The sequence below is a fragment of the Schistocerca cancellata genome, chromosome 1 (assembly GCF_023864275.1).
Source record: "Schistocerca cancellata isolate TAMUIC-IGC-003103 chromosome 1, iqSchCanc2.1, whole genome shotgun sequence".
Classification (NCBI taxonomy): Eukaryota; Metazoa; Arthropoda; class Insecta; order Orthoptera; family Acrididae; genus Schistocerca; species Schistocerca cancellata.
In genome coordinates this window covers 106,498,346-106,518,906 of record NC_064626.1, presented here as the reverse complement: position 1 = coordinate 106,518,906, position 20,561 = coordinate 106,498,346, and the positions used below count along the sequence as shown (strand labels likewise).

General features: G+C 39.2%; 1 protein-coding gene across 2 annotated transcripts in view; it reads left to right on the top strand.

Annotated features, from left to right (window-relative positions):
- Positions 1-20,561, top strand: part of LOC126166549 (protein maph-9-like) — a 161,338-nt gene that overhangs the window by 78,265 nt on the left and 62,512 nt on the right. For both annotated transcript variants that reach the window (XM_049920411.1, XM_049920410.1), the window contains exon 5: positions 18,609-18,721. In XM_049920411.1, the coding sequence (XP_049776368.1) occupies positions 18,609-18,721 (113 nt within the window). The remainder of the gene's footprint in view (positions 1-18,608; positions 18,722-20,561) is intronic.

Here is a 20,561-nt window from a genome sequence, read left to right as displayed (position 1 = left end):
CAAGGTTTGAATGAAAGCACACAGTTGGCAAATGAACTTTGATTACATTAGGAGACAGTACTTTAAATGCTACAAACCCTTTTCTTCCAGAATTAACAAGTCAACTGGTAAGCATCAAAGCCACTCACAGAAATAATAAGGTAACTTAAACCAAATTCCACAAAGCTATCACATATGAGAAGGTAAAAACACAGTATGCCTTAATTACAGAAAATCACAAATTTATGCTGGTATAATAAGCAGTTGGTACAAACAGTTGGAGGCCTCCTGAACTTCCGCTCAACATACCCATGACCGACACTTAAACAAGCAGGAAGATTGAGCCCATATTTTTAGAATTCTAATAGTCATGAAGGTTGGTAAGGCGCATAAGCAGATGACAACACTGGGAAAGTCAATATAAAGAAACATTTTGTGAACCTCATGCTGTGCCCTAAAATCACTCAACAGAAGTAAGGTACCTCACCGTAGTTCTAAGATGGCACACCTCCCTCTTAACCAAGGCGCCGCAACCATGGACTTTCACAGTAGGATTAGCTTCGGCCACCTTGTGTCCTCCAGAGCCAACAGGATGAAAACTTATTCTTGGAGACATGGTCCCAAGCAGAATATCTAATTCCTGTTGTCTGATAGAGAACTCAAACAGCTCAAATCACAATGTGCCAAGCCTGAAGAGCCCTTCCTACTCCACTGCCTGCCTCACTCCTCACACTGCCACATGCTTACGTAAAGATGGAATGCCCTCTTCTAGAGGCAAAGATGGCTCGTGGAAGACTGTGACCTATCAACACAGTATCCTCAAACTCCTCTCCACCCCCCCCCCCCCCCCCCAACTTGCCCATTCCTTAAACTGAAACCCTGGGCGAGGGTTTACAAACCTTCAACTATGGACCCTAAGTTGATCTCCATTGTCTTCCTTCTTGAACCTGGAGTGCGACGAGTGGGAATTCAAACACTCTATATGGTCCCAGAAAATGGGGAGACAACTTATTAGGAACCTTACTGCGTGAATCGCTACCCCAACATTTTTGACAAAGACTATATCCCTGACTTGAATGTTTCTTGGACAATGCCCCCTGTTGCATTATGCTGATTCCATGCTAATAGGTGCACTGAATGTTAGCCTTGGCCCTTCATCAGGCATCACTGATAGACTCAGCAGTGGGATTATTGGGCAACAGACTTATATCTACCACAATTTGGCCAAGGGAAAATCAAGTGGATAAGATAACATAAGCGAAGTGGGAGCAGCCTGACAGGTTTCATGTCTAGTGTTAGTAAGGGCGAAATTTAACCAGGGCAACATACAGTCCCAACTAGTTTGATCCTCAGAGTAGAAGGCAATAAGTGAGGATTCAAATTACGATTGAATCATTTCACAATTGGTGGCTGGGGATAACAGGGCATAGTGACGACATGTTTAACCCCGGAGTGGAAACAAAAGTTACTAACCTCTCTAGAAGTAAAAGCAGCAGTATTATCACTACCCAGAACTCCAAAGGGACCAAACCAAGTAAAAATTCTACTCAGGTGGCTAATACTCTGTGTAGCTATAATGCCCCTACTCAGAAACAACCAGCTAAATCTGGTAAACCCTTCAACGATGACAGAACTATATTGATACCCACCTTGGGTATGACACAGAGGTCTGATATAACCAATAAAAAGGCTTTCAAATGGCATCTCAACTTGAGTAGATTGAAGTAGTCCCCATCACACACATGACTGTAGTCTCAGGGGTAGGAATTACAATTATGAGCAACTTAAGTTGGAAAGACCACAGAGAAGGCAAAACAAAGACTGCGCTTTCCCACTAAAGAGATGGCCTACATTACACTTGTCTGTCCTCTGCTGGAATATTGCTGCACAGTATGGGATCCTTACCAGGTAGTATTGACGGAGAACATTGAAAAAGTGCAAAGAAGGGCAGCTCATTTCGTGTTATTGTACAATAGGGGTGAGAGTGTCACTGATTTGATACGCGAGTTGGGATGGCAGTCACTGAAACAAAGGTGGTTTTCTTTGCGGCGAGATCTATTTACAAAATTTCAATCACCAACTTTCTCTTCCAAATGCATAAATATCTTGTTAACACCCACCTACGTAGGGAAAAATAATCGTCATAATAAAATAAGATAAATCAGAGCTTGAACGGAAAGATTTAGGTGTTCCTTTTTCCCACATGCCATTCAAGAGTGGAATGGTAGAGTAGTATGAAAATGGTTCAATGAACCCTCTGCCAGGCACTTAAGTGTGAATTGCAGTGTAACCATGTAGATGTAGATGTAGATGTAGATGTAGATGTACACCCATCAGGATTCCATTTGGTCATCTGACAGTCCTGACAAAGCAACCATCCTCCAAATATCTTGATACAATGTACAAAAGAAAATCCAGAATGGAATGTAACGGTATTATAAGAATGAAAGTTGCTACTCACCATATAGCAGAGATGCTGAGTTACAGATAGGCACAACAAAAGACTATCACAATTATAGCTTTCAGACATTAAGGCCTTCGTCAACAACAGACACACATATAAGGGCACACGTGCATGCACACCCACGCACACACACACACACACACACACACACACACACACACACACACACACACACACACACACACACACACACACACATGACTGTAGTCTCATGTCGATGTAGATGTAGATGTACACGTACACCCATCAGGATTCCATTTGGTCATCTTGACAGTCCTGACAAAGCAACCATCCTCCAAATATCTTGATACAATGTACAAAAGAAAATCTCTCAGTTGCCTGAGACTGCAGTCGTGTGTGTGAGTTGCATTTGCGTGAGTTTGTGGTGCCTACCTGCAACTCAGCATCTCCGCCATATGGTGAGTAGTGAATTTCCCTCTCATAATATTGATAGAATGTACATCGGATAAGGGACTTCTGGATTTTATAAATAGTTTTATGAAGTCCTAGGTGGCCTCCTGCTGCTGAACTACAATGGTACTTAATTACTGCCAGGGTCAACATGGCTGGAAGGCAGATTTCCACCTCCTGTCCCTGATCTGCATTACAACACAACATTTTTCTCTTCAACTCATACCCTGGGTTTGACTGGCCAGACTCTTACTGCCCTCTCATACACTCCAGCTTGGGGTCCTCCTCTTGATGCGCAACCAAATCGCAAAATAGTGTGGGAATATCGGTAAGAATGAAATTAACCTACTGCTCCACCAGCTCAGCGATACCTAGAGAGCACTCTTCTTCTTCTTCTTTCGCCCCAAACATCGACTCAGAGCATTGGCTACACTGTTTTCACACTCTTTTACATGGGGCATGTTGAACCAAAAGGAGCAGATCCTGACTGCCCATCATGCAATGCATCCAGTTTTACGAGGATCAGCCAGAACCCAACTGAGAGCATAAACTCTCAGTGTTCCAAATATTATTTAAATCTCTCAAGGGCAGAAACAACAGCAAGTGCCTCCAGTTTGTAAGTAGAATATTTTCTCTCTGATGCCAATAAACTTTGGGAAATGTAGACCAACAGCCTTTGCTCATCTTCTTACTCCTGAAGAAGAATGGCAGCCACTCTAGAGTTGGTGGTGTCTGTCTGAAAGATGAAGGGCAAGTTAAAACAAGGTATGGTCAAAATGGGAGCTTTACTTAAGGCAACCATAAAATAGAGACAGAGGCAGCTTCCTGACTGCCTGTCCACACAAAGGACTCTCCTTTCTTGCACAAAAGATTCAGAGGAGCTGCTAATTTGGCAAATTTGGATACAAATGTCCAGAAATAGTTGATCATCCCATTGAAATGCACCACTCCTTTCTTATTTTTGGAGGATTAAAGCTATAAATGGCCCCTGTCCTCAGCTGATCTATTGTAACACTGTCTGCCAAAACCAAATGTCCAAGAAAGGAAATCTCCCTACGAGCTGGAGTGACCTTAGTAACCTTCGCTCTGAAGTCAGCTCCCTTCAACTGTTCCAAAATCAAACACAACCACTGAATATGATGGGCAACTGCTGAATATGATGATCAAAGTAGGAACTGTAAATAGGAACTATAAATAACAAGATTGTCCAATTAATTGTAGACATATTTGAATTTAAGATCACCTAATTTTGAATCAAGTAATCTTGATAGGATTGCTGCTCTGGTGGACAACCTGAATGGAACCTGATTAAATTATACAGGTTCCAACCTGTGCGAAAGGTGGTGGCCAGCTTTGATTACTCAGATAAGGGAATTTCATAATATGCCTGGTTAATGTCAATTACCAAAACATAATGGGCCCCCAAAAATTACAATAAATGCCCCTGCAAATCGGGAAGGAGTGCAGACTCCAATATCACCTTGTGGTTAAGAACTTGATAATCAACAACCTCCTTAAGTTCCCTCCATTATTCTTTGGAATCAGGAATATTGGTGAGGCATATGGCAAGGTGGACAGCTGTATAATGCCTTCTGTGAGCACTTTATTCACCAATTCCTGCAGTATTTTCATTGTAAGAGGCAACAACTGATAAACAACTGCCTAACCAGAATGTGATAGACAACAAAATCTTATACTCTATACAACTGGTAACACCCAGTTTGTCGGTTAGAACCTCAGAGAAGTTACGCAATACCATAAGGAGAGCGTGAGCCCGTTCAGGTTCCAAATGCCCCTTCCTTGATCACACTACTATGGTTGCTACACAACACCACTTGGCTAGATGATGACACAAAGGAAGCTCCACCTCTGTATGGAAACCAAAGTAGACCCATCTTACTCACAAAATCACAACCTAATAAAAGATCAGTATTCAAACCCTTTGTGGCCAAAATCCTTATGGGCCAGGAAAACCCATCAACATGACAAAAGACCTGTACACATCCCAATATAGGAAGGGCATTACCATTAACAGCTCTGCAAGAAAAACCCACTAAATGCAACCTGGAAACTTACAACTGTGGAGATACCTAATGTACCACTGCTGCCTCATCAAGGAAACATTACTACCCAAATCGAGCAATGCACACAAGGGCTCACTGTTAATATAAGTACATGAAAAGGGAATAGGATTAGTAGTTACAACTTTGAATGCCTTAGAGTGAGCAGACATGAGCGAGAAAAACACCCTGTTGTCTGCTCCTGTGGCATCAACTGCGTGGAGCATGTTTAACATCAGCCCGGGCACTGTCAGGCAGGATGGCCAGGCTGGTCACAATTTTCTCTTAATAGTGTGATTTTTACTAAAAGAGGATGGGAATTCACATGTGTTAAAACCAATGCCCTGGTGTATCCTCTACTCTGATTTGCTAGTGTAACTCCTTCCACAAGCACGACAGGATCATCCAAATTGCGATAAGTCCTTGGGAACTCTGCAAGCAAGACTCTAGACCGATCTTCTGACTTAATGCCTTGCAGGATAGTGGCAAAAATTTCCAGCTGAAGGATTCACGGCCGGCCGCGGTGGTCTAGCGGTTCAGGCGCTCAGTCCGGAACCGCGCGACTGCTGCGGTCGCAGGTTCGATTCCTGCCTCGGGCATGGATGTGTGTGATGTCCTTAGGTTAGTTAGGTTTAAGTAGTTCTAAGTTCTAGGGGACTGATGACCACAGATGTTAAGTCCCATAGTGCTCAGAACCATTTGAACCATTTTTTTGAAGGATTCACAAATCAAAGGCTACAGCAGCAGTACACACCTACCGGACATACTTAGCCAAACCCTCGTTAGTATCCTGAACACTATAGAAATGTCCATTAACAAGGTCACTTTTAACTCTGGCTGATAGATGCTCTCTTAGTACGCATGCACACAACTCCTTGATGGACCTCCCTGTTGCAAGGACCTCCCCAATTAGCCCCACCAAGGACCCTTAACATAATGGGTATATCAACCAGAAAACAGTTTCCCATGACAGCTGGAAAACACTGACTTGCTCCTCTAACTTAACAATAAACCACAAAAGCTCAACTTGTTCCTCCTGAGTATTGATGCTGAGCTGCTCTACCCCATGTAATACATGCACAAAAGGATTAGATAACTTAGCAAAGGGCACTTATGCATCCTCCACCTCCTGAGTTCCAGGTCCTGGAAGAACTAACTCCCTTTCGACAACCTCAGAATCTACCTCCCTACCAACCCAATGTCCTCCACACTCTATGTTACTCAAACCAATTTGTAAGCTAAGTATTTTGCTATGTAGTTGCTTGATAACGGGTTGAAATATGGAATCAGTAGCAATACAACTAGGTCCTCTACCCACCACAGCCAGTGCAAAATTTGAGTGTGCATATGATAAATCTGATGACATGAAGGAACATTGTTTTTTTAAAAGTTCAAATTTTCCTCAAGGTCACATAGGGAAGTGGTGCAGTGCTGCATGGCAACAGTTACTTGCCCAACCAGCTCCGCTGTTACCTGTGTACTGGAACACCAGCCACCACCTACAGTTGCACCAATGACTCATAAATGCCCACATACTCCAAAAGGTTTCGGATCATAGATTCATACTGAAGCTGTTCCTTTCTCGAACACTCCACTGTAATTATAGCTCAAGGCTCCATTTGGAAGGCAATGGATTTGCAATACCAAAATCCAAGAAAGCAACAATCTCACCTAGTTACAACAATCAGTTATGAAAAGATAACTTGTATGAATGATGTCTAATACCATAAAAATCTCCAACACCTAAAGACAACCACACTTTGCTACCAAAATGGTACACAGCTACTGTATAGGTTTGTCTAGGAGGGGGAGGACTAGGCCTAAGAAAGGGTTGAGTGTGATCCATGACTCGACTATTTACTGAATAACATATTCTTAAAAGATCAATCAAACCAATTAAAAAATTACTTGTAAGCTTTCAACAGTTAATTAATTGAGCATGTTAAGGACAAAAACAACAACAAGTCTCCAAAATGATTAAATCTCATAAATGTGCACATCCCCAAACATGTGCTGCAGTGTTTACTTTGCATTCAAGTAAGTCTTTACTATGCTGTCACACTGACCCACACTGTACTATTGAAAACATGGGAAATAAAAATATTGTATACGGTTATGAAAATATCTGTGTTTGAAGACAACAAATGAGCTTTGTATACGGTTATGAAAATATCTGTGTTTGAAGACAACAAATGAGCTTTGCACTTAACTGTCACAATTATGAAAGCAAATATTTTCAACAATTCATGTCACAGGGGCAAAGAAACTTGTCTCAGACCCTTGAAAACTAATCACTAACACTCAGTTTCAATTTCCATAATTAGATACCATGTAATTATTAGGACACAGACATTTTTTTAGTACAAGCTTATGTGACAGAAGAAGGATGCAAAAATTTAATACAGTATCTATCCTTCAAAATGACAGCTACTGCGAAAGACAATAGAAATGAACACAATTCTAATAGAAATGAACATTTTGTGAATCTCACACTGTGCCAAAATTCAATTAACAGAAGTAAGGTACTTCACCATAATTCTAAGATGCTACGCTTCCCTCTTAACAAAGGCACCACAGCCACAAACTTCCACAGTAGGAATAGCTTTGATTGCCTCATGTCCTCCAGAGCTGCCAGGATGTAAGCTAATTCTTGAACACACAGCCCTAAGCAGAACACCGAAGTCCAGTCATCTGAAAGAGAAATCACATGCCTCAAATCCTAACATGCCATGCCTGAAGAGGCCTTCCTGCTCCACCACCTACCACTGTCCATCTCACTCCTCACACTGCCACTTCCTTACATTTTGATGACAGTCATTTCTGGAGCCTCCATTGAGGAACATTTACCAAATCTCCATACTCTTTTTTTTCTGTCCTCCAAGTGGAACTTTAATTTAGAAAAATATCATATTTTTTTCAACTTTCTATCATTTATCTTGGGTTTAAAGTTTCTTGTGAGGATTTCAAACCCCTGCATCAATATGTTTCTGCTATTGTGTCACTCTCACACCCTATGTCAGCCAAAGAACTTCAGGGTGTTTTAGGCAAAGTCACCTACTATCATAAATGCAGTGATGTGTGCACATACTTTCAAAAGTCCACACATGCAGCACTGCTACGTCATCCGCAGAAGGCACCTCAGATGCACGTGTGTGTGTGTGTGTGTGTGTGTGTGTGTGTGTGTGAGAGAGAGAGAGAGAGAGAGAGAGAGAGAGAGAGATCACTGTCAGAGCTCACCATGGGTCCCAGTCCATTTAAGGCTACCTGAACAACAAACTTCCATATCACTAAATAGGGAATAGTGGTGAAGGTGATGTGGCTCTGTTTCCAAGCCCCCTACCACGTCACTCCCATACCTTGTAAATTTTTCATTTGGTGGTACATTAAGGACCATGTTTACGTATCCCCACTGCCAAGAACACTGAAACAGCTCAGAGAATGCTGTCATGATGACCATTGACAGGATATTGCTCCATAAGGTATGGAATGAACTTGACTATCACTTGGACATGTGTTGTGTGGTCAAGGGGGCTCTCATAGCATATTTGTAGACTGAAAAATGGAAACCTGGAGAGTTTACAGTCCTATTCATGTATCAGTTATATTTTTACAAGTAATACTTTGGAAAATATAGAGTTTTGAAATTGAATGAATCATTTCTAGTAGCCCTGTATCTTGGTGCTGTCTTAGTGTGATTGGTCGCATTACACTGAAGCAGATAATAATAAATACAAGAACATGAAAAAGCACTACAGATCTGAAAACAAAGCAACAAGGCCAATGTTTTACACTCTTTAAATATAAAGCAACCGTCATTGAAACAGAAATAAATCGTCAAAAGAAGGAGTACAGTATTCCAACATGTCCTGACACATTAAATACGTTATTTGACAATCTTATCTCAGAAAACAACATTGAAGATGTGGGCAAGGGAGAAGCACTACTGCTAACATTACACAGTAAAGCAACTGACAGTCTCAGGTTGGGTCACGTAACTTGTAGACAAGTCAGTGAGGCAACAGCCAAACTCAGGCTGAAGAGCATTATAGCCTTTCTAATTATGTTACTAAACACATAAAAAATAGATAATAATGCCTTCGAACAAATATAATAAAGAAAATATTAAATGAAGGTGTCAACCCAGAATGCTAAAAACATCCATAATCAAGTCTTTGTGTAATACACATAAGACAGGATCAACTGACAATTACAGACCCATTTCAACTGTCCCAATAATTTCTAAAATAACAGAGTACTGTGCATCAGCAGATGAACCAATATTTTGAATATAATAACCTACTCTGTTGTGCATAGTATGGCTTTAAATCCATTCTGTTGGTGGTGAAGGCAGTCGACAGCATTATAACAAAAGTATATGACTGTGTTGAGAGTAAGTCTGTAACCTATGTGACACTGCTAGATTTAAGGAAAGCCTCTGATGAAGTGCCAAATAACATCCTAATGAGAAAGCTACAGTACAACAGAAGAGGGAAGAATGCTCTCCTCCTGCTGCATTCATACCTAACTAATAAGAAAGTATTAGTGTGTGAAAATAACAAAAAATCATATTCTTTCATTCTTGGACACATTCTGTTTATTATATACATAAATGACATACCCTTCAAATACCATTTGAGACAATACTGTATACAGATGACTTCACATTAATTGCTCAGAATATAAGAGAATGTAATGATGGTAATAGATATGTGTACCTTCTTGTTTCAGGCCAGCGCACAAAATTCAAATGCACCCAATTAGGAAACTAAACCAATGAAACTTCTTGGCTTCCATATTGACCAAAGTCTTAGCTGGAATATACAAACAGATAATAAACTGAAAGTCCATGTTAGTGAAACTCTCTTACTGTATGCTTACTTTGCTTTCTTCACTTCACATTCAACATGTGGAATTCTGCTATGGGGAAACTCACCAAGATCAAAGACTGCATTTAAATGGGAAAAAAGGCTATCCAATGTGCTGTGGGATTAATACCATGAGAATCATGTAGACACATTTCAAGGGGATGAATATTATGATTGTCCCTATCACATTGCCTGGTATATGCTAAAGGAAGCCTTGATTACTTTAACCTTAGGATGCTAATACACTACCATAACACTAGAAATTAACACACAGTGGACAAGCTACACGTAATAGTTGTCTTGGAATTTTGATTCCCCAGTACCTATAAAAAATTATAAAAATGTAAATATAAAGAGTCGAAGCTGCAATGCCTCCTCTATATGGTGAGAAGCAGTCTATTCATTTCATATTGCTGTTATTCCATACTAGCATTTACATTGTTTAAATGTTAATTTGTTATAATGTTATTAATGTGACATGTTGATTCATTGTGGCACAGGCCTATTGTACTAAATTTACAAACAAAGGTCAGATTGTATATAATGTGCATTATTGAATTAATAAATTAATGCCTTCTTATAACATAATTATGACTTAGTTAGGCACAGAGCTCTGTTGTAACTATGTATGTATTATAAACTTTATATGATGAGACCAATTGCATGTAAACATGTTTAAAGTTGAATAAATATTCTATTTTGTTCTATTCTGAACAATTAAGCTGATGTAGAACAACAAAAAAAGGATCTTCATTCTATTGAAAACAAACAAAAAAAACTGTTGTGTATTAATGGAAGAGATGGATCTAGCTGTATATAATCTAATAAAATACTATTGTAGAGCTAGTAAAAGAAAATAGGAAGTCACTACATATACAAAAATCAGTATTAAGACCTAGGTCTTTTCTGATAGTTCTGATCAAGAACACTGTAGTTGATTTCCAGGTTTTCAATATTTCCCACTGTGACATTCCCAATGAGGAGTGACTTTTGAGGTGTGAGAGCCACTGACAATTTGTTCTTAAACTGAAAAACCACAATAATTTAGACAGTGATAGTATAATGGTCAAATGTTAACAGTAAAACAAGCTGAGCAGTCAGGTTCATATCGTCACAGAAAAACAAATGCATAACGGAAACATAACCAATGGCTTGATCACAGTGTTTAAAAAAAAAACTGTGAAAGAAACGCTAGGAAGGGATTTACAAAACAGACCGTTGTGTGGAACTTCGTACACAATGATAAGGAGAGGTGGGCTACAGAATGGTGTGGCAACTGTCATGACAGGAAAGCTGGACAGGAGCAGAAATGATTAGCGAACAAGGTAACACAGCAAACAGAAGATTTGCTTAACTTGTATGTCTTCAAGCATACAAGGACTCAATACAAATAATGTTGCAAGAAACAGAGTCCAACTATCACTCCATCAACTAGGATGAACAATGGTGTTGCAGTGAAGAATCTCCAGGCGCAAGTGGGCTGAGTGGCTCCCACCAGCCATCCTGTATTGCAGTGGCAGAGGGTGCTTGTAGCCCAGAACCAATGGAGGTGTGGCACAGCGGGTGTGATTTGCTGGGTCTGCTGGCCCACATGACCACTGTTGGCATTTGACAGAAACTTGCAATTCTGTTGCCAACTCAAAGATGCTGGTAGGGTGGTACTGATAGGAGACATCACACAGAAATTGTCAGTGAAAGATTTAACTCTTCCTTCCAAGATGTTCAGCATCTCTGTAACACTCTCCCATGGATCAAACAATCCTATGACCACTCATGCTGAACTTCTCTGTATATGCAGAATACCCCCTGTTAGTCTTATTTGGTAAAAGTCCCACACACTTGAGCAATATTCTAGGATGTGTCACACATTATCTGGTAAGAATGTCAGCCTTGCTATACTGGACAGACTGAAGATGACAATCTGTACTTGGCTCAAAGAACACCACAGAAGCTGGAGATTAAAGAAGCCATATTCATTTTTTGCTGAAACTGCTTACACAAAACTGACAACTACATGATAGAACAGTGTGAGCTTCCGGAGATGGCAGTCAAGTGTGCATGAGGTGTGCTTGCATGTGTGAATGAATGTATGTGTGTTTCTTTTTCTGACAAAGGCTGGGGCTGAAAGCTAATGTGCACTGATGTTTGGTTGTGCCTGTCCGCAAATAAATGTGTCATCTTTACAGTAAGTAGTGCTTTATCTTTTTCTTGCATTATAGGTGTAGAAGTCCTGCACATAGACAGAAAGGGTGATAGCATAATGGTCAAATGTTAACAGTAAAACAAGCTGAGCAAACAGGTTCATATCGTCACAGAAAAACAAATGCATAACAGAACAATGGTGTTGCAGTGAAGAATTTCCAGGTGCAAGTGGGCTGAGTGGCTCCCACCAGCCATCCTATATTGCAGTGGCAGAGGGTGCTCGTAGCCCAGAACCAATGGAGGTGTGGCACAGAGGGTGTGATTTGCTGGGTCTGCTGGTCCCACATGACCACTGTTGGCATTTGACAGAAACCTGCAATTCTGTTGCCAACTCAAAGATGCTGGTAGGGTGGTACTGATAGGAGACATCACACAGAAATTGTCAGTGAAAGATTTAACTCTTCCTTCCAAGATGTTTCTTCACTACATTAAGTCCTTTGTTGTTCTACAGAAGGGGTACAATCAAACAGAAGCAGGGGCAAAGGATGGATAATATGAGGGATTAAAGTATCTTGTGCCATGGAGAGAAACCTCTACCCACTTCAGAGAATAAGTTGTAACCAAGAACCAAACTCCATTACAATAAGGTAAAGTTCTTCAGTCTTAACAAAACATATTAACAGATGTTAATATGCCTGAAGATGGCCTTGTAAGCCGAAAACCGGTTAGCAATAAAAATAATATTGTAGAACAAAAGCAAACTGGTGCTTTTCATTTATTATCTTAACAAAACACTTTTTAGCCTTGTTTTACAAACTTTATTATTATTGCATTATCTAAGTCTTGAGTTATCATCACATTTTCTAGTACACAACTTACCCCAAACGTGAAAACCAAGCAAAGATAAACATGTCAACTTGTTAATCTATCAGTTTTTTACTTAAACTGTAAAGGTTTTGTTGGCAGTTTTGACACAGTTACATAAGAATTCTACAACATTCATTAGTACAGCATTTACAATAACCCTCAATAAAAAATCACTGGAGTAAAGCTATGTGCAAAGGAATTGAAAGAAAATATCCTGGTTCTTCTCAGATGTAGAAATTTTAACATTGTCTAAAAGGGACGAAAAATTGAATTGAGTCTGTTCATTCAACAGCAAATGTTGAGATAAACACATCTGTTTTTCTAATTTCTAATGTTTTTAATTGAGTGAGCTTTGCACCCTTTCTGTCAATGTGCAGTACTTCTACATCTATAATGCAAGAAAAAGATAAAGCACCACTTACCGTAAAGATGACACATTTATTTGCAGACAGGCACAACCAGACATCTGTTGCACATTATCTTTCAGCCCCAGCCTTTGTCAGGAAAAAAACACACATACATTCATTCACACATGCAAGCACACCTCATGCACACTTGACTGCCAGCTCCGGAAGCGCACACTGTTCTATCATGTAGTTGTCAGTTTTGTGTAAGCAGTTTCAGCAAAAAATGAATATGGCTTCTTTAATCTCCAGCTTCTGTGGTGTTCTTTGAGCCAAGTACAGATTGTCATCTTCAGTCTGTCCAGTATAGCAAGGCTGACATTCTTACCAGATAATGTGTGACACATCCTAGAATATTGCTCAAGTGTGTGGGACTTTTACCAAATAAGACTAACGGGGGGTATTCAGCATATACAGAGAAGTTCAGCAAGAGTAGTCATAGAATTGTTTGATCCATGGGAGAGTATTACAGAGATGCTGAAGAAACAGGACTTGCATACTCTTGGAGATAGATGTAAACTATTCTGAGGAAGCCTACTTACAGAGTTTCAAGAACTAGCTTTAAATGATGACTGTAGGAATGTACTACAACCCCCTGCACATCAGTTTCATAGGGATAATGAGGACAAGATTATATTAATTACAGCACATATGGAGGCCTTTAAACAACCATTCTTTCCACTCTCCTTATGTGAATGTAACATGAAAAAACCCTAATAATTGGAATAGTGGAATGTACCCTCTGCTGTACACTACACAGTTGTTTCCTGATTACAGATGTAGATATAGATCTTATAAAGCCCATTTTCATCATGGCCAGTTGCTTATTTTTTGAATTGAAATAACATGTAACTAATGTGTGTGGGACAGAGAAAAAAATGGAGAAACCCTTTGATTTTAATATGTTGTTTATGCTAATAGAAATTGTACCTATAAAAGGTAACCAACACCATTTCCTTTTTGGTTTGTTGGTTTGTTCATTGGGTACAGTAGGGATCTGGCTTCATTCTACAGCTTTTTTAATGAGAATGTTGTCAATGATTGTGAATTCAGATTCATCATTTGTAGCAATTGTTTTTATTGTATTAAGTTTCTCATCATAGTCTTCTTGGGACATGGGAATAGAAAGGAGGCAGTGGATCATGTGGTAGAATGCTGAATGATTGTATGCTGTTGCATGGTGAGAGGAAACTGTGATGATCATGTCAGTAAAGGAGACTTTCTGATAAAATTTATGGTTTCTATTTTCTATCCGTAAGTTCATGCATGGGAAATTAATGGTGGAACTTCCTAACTCCATATTGACCTTCAGGTTAGTATACCACTGGTTCATATTTCCCAAGAACTTCTGGATCTGTCTGAAGGAACTTTTCCATATACACAGAATAACATTAACATATATGTAGTAATACACATTTCGCTATGTGGTTCACTCTCAAGAAAATCAGTCTCCCACTTGTCCATGAACATTTCTGCTAGCAAGACAAATAAGGGTGAGTCCATTGTCAGATAATCTATGTGCTTATAATAGCTCCCTTGAAAACAGAAATAGTTTTGATTTAAGCAACATTCTATTGTACAAACTATGCTCAATTGTTCTCCTGATTAATGATGTGTAAATACAATGATTCTGGCATAGTATCTATACAGTCTTTCAAAGGAATACTTGAGAACAAGCTGTGTACATCAGAAGAGACTAATAGAATAAGCAATGTTACAGTCAAAGTGTTTGTCTGCATTTTTCTATTTCCTGCAAGTACCAGATAGATGTTGCTTCAGTTGAAAAGATACTCAACTGGCCAGTATGAAAAGTGGGTTTCTGCCAAGAGTGTCAGTATTGCTACATTGGACATTCTGAAAAGTCAGTCTGTACTAAGCTCAAAAAACTCCACAGAAGCTGGAGATTAAAGAAGCCAGAATCATCCTTCGCCAAACATTATTTAAACCAAAACAACAACTAATAGGTGTAGGTATCCTACATACAGAGGGAAAGGGTGCAAAGCTCACTCAATTAGAAATACTAGAAATTTTAAAAAAGCAGACTATGTATCCAACTTCTGTTATCGATTGAGCAGACTTGATTCAATTTTTCACCGCTTTTAGACAATGTTATGATCTCTATGGAGGAGAAGAACCTGGATGCCTTCTTTCACGTTTAGATAATGGCACAAATTCCTGCGCACTTAGATCTAGTCCAGTGTTTGTTATTTATAGTTATTGTAAATGTTTCCTAATGGATGTTGGAGAATACAAATGTAGTTGTGTCAAATTTGTCCACAGTAATAACTTCCACAGTTCAAGTCAAGAATCAGTACATTAAGAAGTTTACATGACTGAACAGTCGATGTGTGTACTGCCTCTCCATGGTGTCCAACAAGCACAATATTTTGGCCATCAAACATGTCATCATCATCCAGTGTGCTATGAAATGAGAGTTCATCAATGCACTTGGCAATGGCAACATGTCTGATCACCAAAACATTGTGTTCATTGGATACTGTGGACTGACATTACATTATAGGACTGTTCACTCAACAAATACACCAGGAGAAACTGAAGAATCATGTCACATGTCTACCTTTGCTTGGTTTCATCTTTTGAATCAGTTATATACTAGAAAATGGGCTTATAACTTGAAACCTACATCATACAACAATAATACAATTTGTGAAACAAGGCTAAAAAGCTTTTTGTTTAGTTAATACAGTGTACAATGTTTCACCCAGAACCCACAGTTGAATCTGTTAAAATCCTTCAGTCTAGTATCAAAAAAAGTACAGTAGTTTGAAAAGGATAGATTGCTACCCACCATATAGTGGAAATGGTAAGAAATCCCTGTAATACAACTAGATGCAAGACCTGTCCTACACATCCTGCCACCACCAACTACTCCAGTCCAGTCACAAGCATCACCTATCGCATCAAAGGCAGGGCTACCTGTGACACCAGTCATGTGACCTACAAGCTAAGCTGCAACCACTGTGCTGTGTTCTGTGTAGGAATGACAACCAATAAGTTATCTGTCCGCATGAATAGCCACCGAAAAGCTGGGGCCAATAAACAGCTGGCCCACACAGTTTCTGAACATGCAGCCCAACATAACATTCTTCATTTTAATGACTGATTCACATCCTGTGCCATCTGGGCCTTCCTACCAACACCAGCTTTTCTGAATTGTGTAGGCGGGAGCTCTCCCGGCAATATATCCTACATTCCCGTAATCCTCTTGGGCTCAACCTTCATTATTCATTGTTCTTCACCCACCTATCTCCTTTCCTGTTCCCACTCCAGCACTATACAGCCTTTTATTCCACCAATGCACCCACATTCATTATGCTTCTCTCCTTTTTCACTTCTCCGTCCCCTCCCCTCCCCCTTCCCCACTATCTAACCCCCAAGCTGCACCTAGCTGCCCTGCCATCTCTCCAACTCACCCCTTTATGCTCCCACAAGCAGCACTTTACCATTCCCACTTCTACACTGCTGTCCCTCCCTCACCCCCCACCCCCACCCCCAATCCACACCCCAGCCTCCTGCTTACCCCTGCCACCCAGAATGCTTCTGACACCATGCACAGTTTCTCGCAGTCTGGTCACGTCGGCCAGAGACAACGGTCATGTGTCTGTGAATTGCATTTGTGTGAATTTGCATGAAGAAGGCTTTTCAGCTGAAAGCTTACTTGTTTAGCAGTTATTTTGTTGTGCCTGTTTGTTACTCAACATTGTCTGTGACTCAACATTTCCACTATATGATGAGTAGCAGTCTATCCTTTTCACACTATTGTCATTATCCCAGCCTGGATCTTCCATTGTTTGAAAAGTAAAGTATGTGCACAAAAAAGTTTAACACTCCAAGCATAAGGCAAAAACAATCCAGAGCATTGTTAAACAAGAAACAAACAAAAACAGTGATGTTAATATAATTGAGTTGTCAAATAATAATTGTAGCAGAGACACTGACACACTGACATTGTTAGTCACCAACTTCAACGATTACTTCCTGACCAAATAGTGGGAACTGCTAATAAACAGCCAGATACTGGAGTACTATATTTACTCCATCAAATACAGTTTCATCACCATTATGCATTAGTTTCACAAATATACCCCTAAGAAGATAATTTTACAACCACATATACTAGCAAACTAATCAAGTGTCACACCAGATAGAGCATTAAAGATAACTGAACAGGCCTACAGCAGTTTCACAGCAAACGATTTAAACTTGAACCACACAAAGACCAATATTAAACAATTTCAGACAAAGAAAAATGACTTACGGACCTAGAAAGAGATCTTAATAGTCATTATCTAAATAAAACACTATATGTAAATTTTATGAGGGGTCCATCTGGATAAAAATATGTGCATAAACCAATGAGTCTGTCATGTTTTGTACCTCTGGAGCAACATTGCTAAAATATTCAGTCAGTGGAAGCAGACAATAAATAGCAACAGAGTGCCCAATGCATTTACTCCATAAGAGTATTTGTTGTTAATAATGCAATTCAGTTTAAGCTGAATTGTAATTTATAAAATTACAATACAGACTAAAATAAACTAAAAGGAAGATTAGATTTCATGTCAAAAAGAGAGGAAATGTTTGTGGAAAATGGAATCAATGAAGTTAAAACAGGAGGTTCAACCAAGGTGACATGACTGGAACCGAGCAAGGTGGCGCAGTGGTTAGACACTGGACTCGCATTCGGGAGGATGACGGTTCAATCCCACGTCCGGCCATCCTGATTTAGGTTTTCCGTGATTTCCCTAAATCGCTCCAGGCAAATGCCGGGATGGTTCCTTTCAAAGGGCGTGGCCGACTTCCTTCCCCATCCTTCCCTAGTCCGATGAGACCGATGACCTCGCTGTCTGGTCTCCTTCCCCAAAACAACCAACCAACCAACATGACTGGGCAAGACAAAAGTGAAATTTCATCAGTTTCTTGCAGTTTGTTGTTGACTTTCCTCTCATTTATTCAGGTTTCCTTACCACAACAAGGACCTCAGTTGCCTAATACTGGCATAATCCCATTTTCTTAAACTTTTTTAAAATTTTCTGTAGCAAGAAATCTCTGGGTTTGAAAGATAATGTTTCTATCAGCTTTTGTTTATGTGTATTTTTCCCTCTCTTGTTTACAGACTTACCTCTTCTTCCTAGCTCTTCCCATCTATGCTTCCATTTGTGTCTCTCATTTCACCTTGTGTCATTTCTCTTTCCTCTCCTTTCATGATTCATTCTCATTCTTCTCAAACCATATTGCTAGTTATATCAGTGGTCAAGAGATCATAAAATAGGAGATTATGAAGGGGAACAGAGATGACCTTGTGTATGTGTTTTATTTTGTTTTTGTAATACTTGTTTAGATTCCACCCTGATCTCCATCTCATAATGTTAATCATATGATGAATATTTTATAGAAATCTGAAAATGTCCGCCAAAAAGCACAACTGGAGTTCCAGCAATGGTGCAGTCGAAAGAGAGAGAAGGTTCATGAACCGAAGAGTAAGAAACATGATGACACTCATATTGGGTACGTAATCACACTGATGTTCCAGTCAGTAAGTTGAAATTCACATTTACATTGTGTGTATGTTTGTGTTTATTTGTGTGTCTATCGACCTGCCAGCGCTTTTGTTGGGTAAGTCTCATCATCTTTCTTTTTAAATATATTTTTCCCACGTGGAATGTTTCCCTCTATTATATTCATTTACATTTTAATGTATACCAGTTGCCTCAGCAAATTTCTAATATAAACATGTTTCTTTAGTGAATGGTTTCCTTTGGAAATTTTGGATCTGAGAGAATGTTTTGAACTGATAAAATATTTTTACAGGTCATATTAGCTTTTATAGATGATATTAGATTTTAGAGATGAAATAGTGAAGGCAGCAGAGGCTCAAATAGGAAAAAAGACAACACCCTGTTGAAATCCTTCACTAACACACATTAATTTTATTTGGAAAAAGTAGTAAATATTTAAAGGAAGCTAATTAAGCAGACAAAACAGAATATAGACACATGAGAAATGAAGCTGTCAGAAAGTGCAAAATGTCAAAGCAAAAATGGGTAGAGATGAAATGTAAGACTGTACAAGCATGTATCACTATGGGAAATATATATATCACCTAAAAAAAATTAAAGAGACTTTTTGAGAACAGAGGAGCACCTGTATGAATATTAAGAGCAGATGTTAGCAAGTAAAGATGTGAAAGCTAATAAGGGGATGGAAAATACAGAAGATCTGTACTTGAGAAATGAACTTAAAGACAATATTAGAGAAAGTGAAGAGGGAGTCGGCAAAGATGAGATGGGAGATGTAGTACTATGTGACTAATGTGACATAGCGTATAAGAGCTGAGTCAAAACAGTAGATGACATTGCCTCAAAATTATTGACCTACTTTGGAGAGCCAGCCATGACAAGACTGTTCTACCTAACAACCAGGTGAAATACCCTTCTACTTCAAGAAAACTGTAATAATTCCAGTTCCAAAGATGACAGATGTGAATATTACTGAACCACCACTTTAATAATTCATGGTTCCAAAATACTGCTGTGAGCTTTTTCAGAGGAATGGGGAATCTGATAGAAACTGACCTTTAGGAAGATTTTCTTGGTTTCCAGAGAAATATAAGTACACACAGAGAAATACTGAACCTACATCCTATTGTAGGAGAGAGATTGAACACCAGCAGTCCTACATTTTTGCATTTGTAACTTTAGAGAAAGCTTTCAACATTAATGATTGCCATATCATCCTGGCTAATCCGAAGGTAGCAGGGATAAAATACGGGGAGTGAAAGATTATCTACAACATGTGCTGAAAGCAGTCTGCTATCATAGGAGTCAAAAGACATGAAAGGGAAACAGTAGTTGTGGAGGGGGTGAAACAGTTAGTGTAGCCTATCCACAATTTTATTAAATCTGTACATTGTGCAAGCTATGAATGGAACCAGTATAAATTTGTAAAGAGAATTAAAGTTCAAATTGAGTTTTTGATGATGACAAAGGGAAAGGACTTTGAAGAGTAGTTTAATGGAATTTATAATGTCTTGAAAAGGCGTTGTAAGATAATAATCAACAAAAGTAAAATAAGAGAAATGGAATGTACATAAGTTAAATCAGGCAATGCTAAGGGTGTTAGAGTAGGCAATGAGACACTTAAAGCAGTAAATTAGTTCTGTTATTTTGGGTGGTAAAATAATTTATGGCCACAGGAGAGGATATCAAATGCATACTGGCAATACCAAGAGAAGCATTTCAGAAAAAAGGGAGACTTGCTAACATATAAGTTTAAATATTAGGAAGTGTTTTCTGAAGGTATTTGTGTGGAGTATAGTACTGCACAGAAGTGAAACTTGAATAATAAT